The sequence below is a fragment of the Homalodisca vitripennis genome, chromosome X (assembly GCF_021130785.1).
Source record: "Homalodisca vitripennis isolate AUS2020 chromosome X, UT_GWSS_2.1, whole genome shotgun sequence".
Taxonomy (NCBI): domain Eukaryota; kingdom Metazoa; phylum Arthropoda; class Insecta; order Hemiptera; family Cicadellidae; genus Homalodisca; species Homalodisca vitripennis.
This window is the reverse complement of record NC_060215.1, coordinates 41,997,586-42,008,596: the sequence shown is the minus strand read 5'-3', so window position 1 is coordinate 42,008,596 and position 11,011 is coordinate 41,997,586. Positions and strand designations below refer to the sequence as shown.

The 11,011-nt window shown below is 39.4% G+C and overlaps 2 protein-coding genes across 2 annotated transcripts; both read left to right on the top strand.

The window, feature by feature from the left end:
- Positions 1-548: 548 nt before the first annotated feature.
- On the top strand, positions 549-8,583 carry LOC124368501. Its single transcript, XM_046825749.1, has 3 exons — positions 549-863; positions 4,252-4,606; positions 8,289-8,583. Exons 1-3 carry the CDS (start codon positions 580-582, stop codon positions 8,481-8,483), a joined length of 834 nt encoding a protein of 277 aa, XP_046681705.1. The 5' UTR covers positions 549-579; the 3' UTR covers positions 8,484-8,583.
- Positions 8,584-8,851: 268 nt separating this feature from the next.
- On the top strand, positions 8,852-9,861 carry LOC124369425. Its single transcript, XM_046827431.1, has 2 exons — positions 8,852-8,953; positions 9,503-9,861. The coding sequence occupies exons 1-2, from the start codon at positions 8,920-8,922 to the stop codon at positions 9,859-9,861; spliced, it is 393 nt and encodes a 130-aa protein (XP_046683387.1). The 5' UTR covers positions 8,852-8,919.
- The last annotated feature ends 1,150 nt before the right edge of the window (positions 9,862-11,011 follow it).

The window sequence follows — 11,011 nt, the reverse complement described above, 5'->3', positions numbered from 1 at the left end:
CTACACAAACTAATTCCAATTGACAAAAAACTTGTTCTCTATAACTTCATAGTAATAATATATATATACATGAAAGTACCATTTTAATAAAGTTACGATTTTTTAATATATGAAGAATGAGAAAAACAGATCAAACTACAATCTGTACAGAAGTTTTGTACGTTATGTGATATTAAGGCAATAGATTGCAGGTGGTTCATCCCCCAACTACTGTTTTTGTTTGTGAAGGTAAATCTATTTTCAGAAATGTGATAGGGACACAATGTGAGAACTTCGGTGGGGGGAGAGAGAGTGGCAGCTTAACTTCAGCTCATGTTTCCTTTTGTAATGTCAAAGTAACCCAACTATATCCCAGATAGACTAATTACGAAAATTTCGTAATAGTATTGCAATTAAGGGATTATCTTGTCGTGAGGGGTGTGCTATTTTTAGAAACCCTGGAGGGGTTTGTTTTCCAGGAACTTTTTTTTATTTCGTCATCTCATGCCGGCCGTATAAATAGAGGTTCGTTTGAAAGAAAAATTCAGTTTATTGAGGTAGTCACTGGAGTCACTTCAGAGCTCTTATACCTGTATAATTATGGATATCGTTCGTAGTGACCGGGGTGTACTCTATGTACACAACAATTTTATTTATAAAAGTAACAAATTACAAAACAATATTCGATATTTAAAATGTAATATGAATACATGTTTAAGCCGGGCATGCTTTAATGAACAAACTGCTCAAGTGACCAACACACCCCACAACCACGATCCTGATGAAGTGGCTGTAGAACTTCTGCACTTGAAAAATGAACTCAAGGCCCAGGCAGTTACTGACCAAAGGGCGCCGAGAGTCATATTTGACGATGTTTGTGTAAGGTAAGTAATAATAATTATCTTAACAGTATTAATTTTGTCTTTTGCTTTATTTTTTTATTAACTCGTTCTTTACCCTTACTTAACTAGCTATTGATATAATTAAATAAACCTTTGACTTACAATTATTATTAAGTTTATTTGTCATATACAGATTTTCGTGAATTATACTGCCATGGGCACATAAAAAAATTATATCCAAGATATAGAATGTTTTGGTGCATGTTAGGTTTGAATATATACAAAAATAGGTTTGAATTTTGAAAGATTCAGAATCTTAAATTGGGTAGATCTTACTTGAGTTTAAATCCAGTTTTACTTTGTGTGTTCCATTGACACTACTTATTCATCTTCCAATCATCTTTGTCGGTGTAGTGTAGATTTAATACTGGTACTAGTAATTCTTGCAGATCTGAGAGTTCTGGTTGCCATCCAATATTTAAGTGTTCATCATCTAGTAAATGTCTTTTCTGTTCATGGATTCAAAAACCAAGATTCACCAATTTAATACAAATAATAAAAAGTATTACTGTATTTAATAACTCAAATGTTGATTAACTTTGATGGAAAAAGGTTCTTCTCTGTCTCATATTAAGCCATATTTTAGGAGAATAAAATTCCTTTATTGTAAAGTCACCAGCTGATCTAAAATCACTTTATAACTCCTGGTGTTGTAAACATACTTTGCATAACAATCTCCTTGATACTAAGATATAATGTATTTTGTGGTATTTGGTCTAAATAAATGACTTTATTTTATCTGATGATTCAATTTTACATAGTTTATTTATTTCTATCTTATATGTATGATAATTTGTTTTATGTTTTCCAAAATAGGTTGCTAGTTTATCTTAATTTTAAAATCTATTGATTTATAATTTTTATTGTAAGTTATCAAAATTGTACGGGAGTATGTTCTTCTTCTTGTATGGATTCCAGTGTGTGTGTGTGTGTGTGTGTGTGTGTGTGTGTGTGTGTGTGTGTGTGTGTGTGTGTGTGTGTGTGTGTGTGTGTGTGTGTGTGTGTGTGTGTGTGTGTGTGTGTGTTGTGTGTGTGTGTGTGTGTGTGTGTGTGTGTGTGTGTGTGTGTGTGTGTGTGTGTGTGTGTGTGTGTGTGTGTGTGTGTGTGTGTGTGTGTGTGTGTGTGTGTGTGTGTGTGTGTGTGTGTGTGTGTGTGTGTGTGTGTGTGTGTGTGTGTGTGTGTGTGTGTGTGTGTGTGTGTGTGTGTGTGTGTGTGTGTGTGTGTGTGTGTGTGTGTGTGTGTGTGTGTGTGTGTGTGTGTGTGTGTGTGTGTGTGTGTGTGTGTGTGTGTGTGTGTGTGTGTGTGTGTGTGTGTGTGTGTGTGTGTGTGTGTGTGTGTGTGTGTGTGTGTGTGTGTGTGTGTGTGTGTGTGTGTGTGTGTGTGTGTGTGTGTGTGTGTGTGTGTGTGTGTGTGTGTGTGTGTGTGTGTGTGTGTGTGTGTGTGTGTGTGTGTGTGTGTGTGTGTGTGTGTGTGTGTGTGTGTGTGTGTGTGTGTGTGTGTGTGTGTGTGTGTGTGTGTGTGTGTGTGTGTGTGTGTGTGTGTGTGTGTGTGTGTGTGTGTGTGTGTGTGTGTGTGTGTGTGTGTGTGTGTGTGTGTGTGTGTGTGTGTGTGTGTGTGTGTGTGTGTGTGTGTGTGTGTGGTGTGTGTGTGTGTGTGTGTGTGTGTGTGTGTGTGTGTGTGTGTGTGTGTGTGTGTGTGTGTGTGTGTGTGTGTGTGTGTGTGTGTGTGTGTGTGTGTGTGTGTGTGTGTGTGTGTGTGTGTGTGTGTGGTGTGTGGTGTGTGTGTGTGTGTGTGTGTGTGTGTGTGTGTGTGTGTGTGTGTGTGTGTGTGTGTGTGTGTGTGTGTGTGTGTGTGTGTGTGTGTGTGTGTGTGTGTGTGTGTGGTGTGTGTGTGTGTGTGTGTGTGTGTGTGTGTGTGTGTGTGTGTGTGTGTGTGTGTGTGTGTGTGTGTGTGTGTGTGTGTGTGTGTGTGTGTGTGTGTGTGTGTGTGTGTGTGTGTGTGTGTGTGTGTGTGTGTGTGTGTGTGTGTGTGTGTGTTGTGGTGTGTGTGTGTGTGTGTGTGTGTGTGTGTGTGTGTGTGTGTGTGTGTGTGTGTGTGTGTTGTGTGTGTGTGTGTGTGTGTGTGTGTGTGTGTGTGTGTGTGTGTGTGTGTGTGTGTGTGTGTGTGTGTGTGTGTGTGTGTGTGTGTGTGTGTGTGTGTGTGTGTGTGTGTGTGTGTGTGTGTGTGTGTGTGTGTGTGTGTGTGTGTGTGTGTGTGTGGTGTGTGTGTGTGTGTGTGTGTGTGTGTGTGTGTGTGTGTGTGTGTGTGTGTGTGTGTGTGTGTGTGTGTGTGTGTGTGTGTGTGTGTGTGTGTGTGTGTGTGTGTGTGTGTGTGTGTGTGTGTGTGTGTGTGTGTGTGTGTGTGTGTGTGTGTGTGTGTGTGTGTGTGTGTGTGTGTTGTGTGTGTGTGTGTGTGTGTGTGTGTGTGTGTGTGTGTGTGTGTGTGTGTGTGTGTGTGTGGTGTGTGTGTGTGTGTGTGTGTGTGTGTGTGTGTGTGTGTGTGTGTGTGTGTGTGTGTGTGTGTGTGTGTGTGTGTGTGTGTGTGTGTGTGTGTGTGTGTGTGTGTGTGTGTGTGTGTGTGTGTGTGTGTGTGTGTGTGTGTGTGTGTGTGTGTGTGTGGTGTGTGTGTGTGTGTGTGTGTGTGTGTGTGTGTGTGTGTGTGTGTGTGTGTGTGTGTGTGTGTGTGTGTGTGTGTGTGTGTGTGTGTGTGTGTGTGTGTGTGTGTGTGTGTGTGTGTGTGTGTGTGTGTGTGTGTGTGTGTGTGTGTGTGTGGTGTGTGTGTGTGTGTGTGTGTGTGTGTGTGTGTGTGTGTGTGTGTGTGTGTGTGTGTGTGTGTGTGTGTGTGTGTGTGTGTGTGTGTGTGTGTGTGTGTGTGTGTGTGTGTGTGTGTGTGTGTGTGTGTGTGTGTGTGTGTGTGTGTGGTGTGTGTGGTGTGTGTGTGTGTGTGTGTGTGTGTGTGTGTGTGTGTGTGTGTGTGTGTGTGTGTGTACATATGTGGTATAAACTCCTTTAGTTAATCTTTTATAAATAAACATAAAATAATATGAACTATTCACTTTTCAAAACAAAACTGTAATAATAGTATACGGAAGTTAATAAAATATGCCTAAATTCGAAAATGAGCAAGCTAATTTTAAATGTAACTCCCATTATTTCTTAGCTCTACTGGTTAGTTGTTCATTAAGTGTCAAACTCGGGTATCTAAGATTTTTATCCTAGTGTATTTAAATGCATAAGGCTTTGCATAATTCAAGATTATAGATGTACACAACCTTATTTTACATACAGTTTTTTTTAACAAACAGTCTATTATACTATGATGATTTCCATAGGTTTCCCAGAGCAGCTTTAAGGATCGGGTATCCCTGGGTACGCTCAACAATATACAGATATCGTCAACGGGGAAACCCGCCAATACCTCGATCCTTGGAAGAATTTTCCACCATACTCCTTGGAGACCAGTGGAGACATCTTTCTATGACCATCGAGGGTGGCGACGAACCACTGTTCCGAGGTGTCGTTGGCGGAGAGGCTGAAGGGTGGACAGCAGCCATTTATGTTTCACCGCGACTACGGACTGCGCTGGTCAACACGCAACGGCTCCACATTGATGGAACATTTAAAGTATTGCCCGAACAGCTGCATGCTTATCAGCTGGTGACAATCCATGGCGAGTTCTTGAATCATGTATGTATACAGAAATTAACTTGTAAAATAATATATGACACGATGTATTTATTCATATTTACGTTTAGAACGGTCGTTCCTAAGTTTTATACACGAGTCAATGGTGGGAATTCAGCTTTATTTTCATATGTGTGACGAGAGGCATATCGTTTGTCAGAATTTTTTTCTCCAAGTGTTAATTTGTGTGAAAATAATATACCTTGCTGAAGGCAAAAGATAAATAAAATATACTCTTGTCCCTCAATTTCCCGTTACCCATTTCTCTCTGTATACCATCCCTCTTCCAAACATTTAATCTCTACTATATAGACAAATATTATTTTTAAAGTAAAGTTAAAATAAATAGTATAACCGTGTAATTAACATATGTATATATATATATATATATATATATATATATATATATATATATATGTGTGTGTGTGTGTGTGTGTGTGTGTGTGTGTGTGTGTGTGTGTGTGTGTGTGTGTGTTTTGTTTTAAAATAACTAATTTCTTAAATAATAACTTTATTAACAAATGACGATTCACCACTATTTCCGCAATATTACTGTATATTATTCAACGCTGCACCGTTTAAATTCAATTATTTACCTATACAAACACAATATTACAGTTTTTAAACACATTAATATTGGGTAATAAATGACAATTTTTCTATACTTACACTTTTCGACAACTCCTACGCTTTAATGCTAACGGCCATTCACAATTTAGGAAAGTGATTATCTCTAAGTTTTTATTTGTGTTTTTTTTTACAGTTCTAAAAACCAATTTTATCAACATTTCACTATACTTTGCAGTTTTTGTTTACAAATGTATGTTCAACCTGATAAAATTAAAATATAACAAGACAAGTGTATATTAATTAGTACACAAATATTGTTACGAGTTTCTAAGAGAACGAATGCTGAACATAAAGTAGTACACTGCTACTTTAGAAACTGCCAGATCTAGGGTTCAGGCAGTAGCGTAGCCAGAAATTTCGTTTGGGGGGGGTCCGAAACCGGGGGGGATCCGGGGGACGTTTTGTGTGTTATTTGCCAATGAGTTCACTGGTAAAAGGTAAATACCAAAAATATGGAGCGTTAGTAACTACGCTTTATAGAAAGTGGAAAGATGTAATAGGCAAATTCAACTCTCACAGCAACTCCAGTACCACAAATTTTCTTGTATAGCTACAGAAACTCCACGAAGTTTGATTCTGGCCGAGTAGAAGGCACTAAAGTGATGTCGGATTCACTGGATAAGAAAGAAAAAGAACAAAACAGAGCTCTTCACTCAAGCGTATAATTAACACAACTATATTCTGTGGAGAAAATGAAATACCCCTTCGGGAACATTGAGCCACTGACGTCCGAAAACCCTTTAGAAAAGGAGGGCAAATTTCGAGCGTTGCTCGGGTAAAGATCAAACTAACGGTCGGAAAATGCACCGGAAAAAACTCTAATGATTAGAACTTCAACTACTTCGGACTTCAGTTATTAAGGGAAACGTGGTATTTTTGATTGAGTTAGGTCGACGATTTTTTGTTATCATTAAACTGTACTTGACTACCTATTTAATTATCGAGACAAAAATCACTTCCGGTTGGTAAATACCGAAGAAAAGCTCTCTACCAGTGAAATCCAAAATCGTCAAACCTTGAATATGTAGAGAGCTGTTCTTCAGTATTTACTGACCGGAAGTGATTTTTTCCTCGATAATTATATAGGTACAGTGTTTATTTATTGTACTGTTTATTGATAACAAAAATCATCGTCCTAACTCAATTGAAAACATCACGTTAACCCCAATCACTGAAGTCCAAATTAGTTGAATTTCAAATCAGTAGAGTTTTTCAAGTGTATTTTTCGACCGAAAGTGATTTTTTAAATAATTTTCGATAATTATATACACGTCTACAGTTTAATGACACTAAAATCAACGTCGTAACTTAATTCTAAGCAGTCATTTTACCTCCCCAAGACGAATTTGAACGAAGTGGTCGCTAATTTAAACTGTTCGCCGTGTTATGGTTCAGGATACTTTGCGACGTCACGTGACCGCGCCCTATAGAAATACCGTGATTACACTACACTATCCGAAAGGCCGAGCCCAAAAGTCTCGTTTGATACTTTACGATTTAAACGAAAGGACAACTCTATTTTTAACAACGGCCACTTTAATAAATTAATTTAATGTTTGTAGACAAAAGTAGTGACAACTCTTCTTTTTTCTCCTGCTCCATGCTTTATTTTGTAATGTCTTAAAATTTCGGAGGGGGTCCGGACCCCCTGGACCCCCCCCCCTTTGCTACGCCACTGGGTTCAGGGAGATCGAGGAGAGAGATATAAACAGATGGGGCAAAAAACTAATTGGCGGTACTTGGGGTGGAGTGGAATGTGCCAGCGGCTGCGTTTTACTGAAAACAGGATACGACGATGCGCATGCGATCTATAGCGGTCAGAGTTTGCTATACTGTTGCAAGCTCAACCTTATTGCCTCCTTCCCTCTCTTCCTGTCTTATCACTCAGCGCTACTTCCAGGTGTAGAACCCGTCTTCTTACCTACAAAGTATTAGCAGTAACCGGAGGTCGTATTTTAATTATGTACACGTGGATAAGAGGAATTAATCGATCCCGTCCTATGAATTTATTATAACCTAATTTGTTTAAAGCAATAATCGCCTAATACATTTTAATTCCAAATTTAATAGTTTGTTATATAGTTTATAGTTGTAATTTACCGTTGTTTATCTTAACACTCTTCAGGTATATAAACATGTAAATGTGTTACCTTAATCTTGAGGCGTAATCTTTAGAAAAACTGAAATTATTTCTGAAATAAAAAGATGTAGTGCATTAAATTAGTCTATATTACATGGTTTTAAACTACTCTATATTATAATTATACGTAATTTGTGGCTGAAAAGTTATTTCGGACAAACGATATGGCACCTACAAGAGACACAAACAATGTAAAAATTGGACTTCTTAAAGGCAATCAATGTGATTTCTTTAGCATTTTGTACTAAAGCAGCATTAACTAGATATTATCATCGATTAAAGAGATCATGTAGAAAAATTATCAATTGTAATTAAAACTCTTAATAACCCAGGAAGTTACTAAAACTAACAAACTATTCTTCGTGTTTCAGCTGTTTCCGGTAGCTTTTGTGCTAATGACGAGGAAGACACAGGAGTCCTACCAAGGTGTTTTCATATTTTTAAAACCTGGTGATTCCTGATTGGAATCCGCAGGTCATTTTGGCTGATTTTGAGTTGGCTATGAGCAATGCTGCTCAGTTAGTATGGCCTAATGCTCGAGTAGCCGGATGCTTCTTTAATTTTGCACAGGTATATATAATAACTTAATATATAAGTTTAACTCTAATTATATTGTTTTATTATAACCATTCCTCAAGATAGTACCCAAATTTAAGCTCAGAGCAGAGAGCGCCCTGTGTATGCCTACCATTCCTTTTTTCTAAGAACATAGAGACTAAATGAATAAATTCCTTTTGTCCAACAGGGTTAACTGGACCTTTTCTTCGCAATACGCTTTTTTGCTGTGCCTCTTTTATCGTAACACCTTATTTTGTACAGTAAATGTTTAATATACTGTATAAAGGAAAAATGTGGACATTTATTATCTGGTGACATACAATTAGTTATATTATACAAGAAAATTTACGTTTTTAGGCAATCTATCGCATGCACAGGCAGCTTCGCCTCCAACACTTAGTTGACACCAACGTAGAGGCTGCTAAGACTCTTCAGATGTTGATGTCATTAGCTTTGCTGCCTGCTGAAAGAATAGCACTTGGCCTCAGGGTCATAACTCACTACGCAGTGCTACACGGTCTGGCAGCCAGATTCAGAATACTGCTTCGGTAAGTTTATCAGGATGTTTGGTATTAAAAGCTAGGCCTTGGTGTTTCTCGTGTGCTCAAAATCAGTTTATTGTTAGATTTCCTATATAATTACTCTGCTTCCAGCAATTTTCAAAATCTTTCCTTAGAAATTATCACAACTTAAGCCTTTTCGAGTAATTTTTATGCATTTTGGTACAGGTATTTTATGTTTTGTATTGTACATTTTTATTTCTCCAAGATATAGTCACAACAATATCGGTATGACAAATAATTGTTTTCGATTGTAACAAACTATGTCACGGTAGAATTTCTTTTTTTATAGTTTATAGAGTATTTTATGTATATTGCAGCTATATGGAAAATTTCTGGATGCGGATGGTCGGTGATTTAGCGTGTTTGGCGAGCCGCACCGGACCAACAACGCTCTGGAGGCGTTCCACAGCAGCTTATTAAGGACAATGGGGCCACATCCTGGAGTGTGGAAGTTCCACGGTAAAAAGTCTTTTGCCATTTCTTTAGACGTCCTGCGGACAGATATAGATATACAGACAGATAGTAAATATTTATATCCTACCGGCAGACAAAAGAGAAGCTGTGCTAGCCTACTTGGTGATAGGTTTCAATGACGCTCAGCCAAATTCCATTATACAAATAATATCATAGATCTTATTCTTGTTTATGTAAAAAAATAAAGTATCATCCAAAATTTAAAGCTTACGCTCAGCAAATGACAATAAAAGTGCGATACTCTTTTAATTTCAATCTTGCAACTAAAATAACTTTATGTTAATATTAAACAAACCTGGTTTTATGCTTTGAATTTTTATTTGCACTTTAAGCATTACTTCGGCATTTGAACATTTATCTTGTCTTTCCAATTTATGTCTAAATAGACAATGTAGTATTGTAATTATAACTAATAAACCAAGAAGTCTACTCCTTTTTATTGTTATAGTAGTTATGGTCTTCCGTTGCGGTCTTTATGCCTTCTCTAATTTATACAAGTGTCAATAAACTGAGGTTGTTTATCTCGTTTCACAGATAACCTCAGGAAAATTGAAAATGCTCAGTGGCAGGACTACAATCGAATGGCGAATGGCGTACAGCATGTTCGCCAAAGAAGGCGTGCCTACGTGCGCCAAGACGCTGCAATACACCAGGCGTCAACCATGTTGATCCAGGGGAGATACAATGAGGCGCAGTTCCTAAACCGCGTGTCGCACTTTACCTTGTCGTTAGCCGACACAATGAGAGCTGAGCGAGTGCGGCTAGCGGCAATCCCTGGCAATGATGGGCGCCGTGTAGCAGCAGCAGAACCAGTGATGCCACCACCACTTCTGCAAGCTGAGCAAAATCGTCGTCCTGCCCCTGAGATTTGTAAACTTACTGTTTCGTTGTAGTTAATTTTTGACACCTAAGGAGGTCATAATTATTACAGCAATTTCGTATTTCAAATTGGCTTTAAAGGTTTGTGTATATTATATTTCAAGAAAACTAATGAAACTAGAACCCCTTTCTTTCCTTGGCATACTTTTGCATGTTTTAAAACTCATTCATACTCATTCCGTTGTATGTTACAGATACAGCCACGAGCTGACCTCCCCGCTGGAGATAGGGAACTTCCTCCTCCTGCAGCAGTAGTGGTCCCACCCTCCTCCTCCTGCAGCAGTAGTGGCCCTACCGCCTCCGCCTCCTGCAGCAGTAGTGGTCCCACCGCCTCCTCCTCCTGCAGCAGTAGTGGCCCTACCGCCTCCGCCTCCTGCAGCAATAGTCGCCCCACCGCCTCCTCCTCCAGCAGCAGTAGTGGCCCCACCGCCTCCGCCTCCAGCAGCAGTAGTGGCCCCACCGCCCCCTCCTCCTGCAGCAGTAGTGGCCCCACCGCCTCCCCCTCCTGCTGCAGTAGTGGTCCCACCGCCTCCTCCTCCTGCAGCAGTAGTGGCCCTACCGCCTCCGCCTCCTGCAGCAATAGTCGCCCCACCGCCTCCTCCTCCAGCAGCAGTAGTGGCCCCACCGCCTCCGCCTCCTGCAGCAATAGTCGCCCCACCGCCTCCGCCTCCTGCAGCAGTAGTCGTCCAACCGCCTCTGCCTCCTGAAGTGCAAGCAGCTGGCCCTGCTGTTGCGCCACCCGCTCAGGCAGCACCTGGAAGGTACTGCGTAGTTTGTCTGATGGAGCGTGCTTCACACGTGGTCATTCCTTGTGGTCATGTGTGTTTGTGCGCTGAATGCACTGACAGGCTACCTACCTTCCAGGTCATCCCTCATTGCCCTTTATGCAGGCACAGCAGCACTGGGATTTATAGAACATTTTGGTAGCCTTATTTATTAATAAGTTTTAGTAAGGTTTATATTTTTAATTTATAGTGACTGTTCCAATTTTGTTGTATTATTTAGATTTTATGTTTCATTTTACTCTACATTAAGATATTGTACAATCTTTTTGTTATTTTGGGTACTTACTTAAAAAACATTGTAAGTCAATAATTGTTAATATTTTATATATAACTTTACTTATGTATAGATTCTTACTTCTTATAGATTCTAATTTCAAAT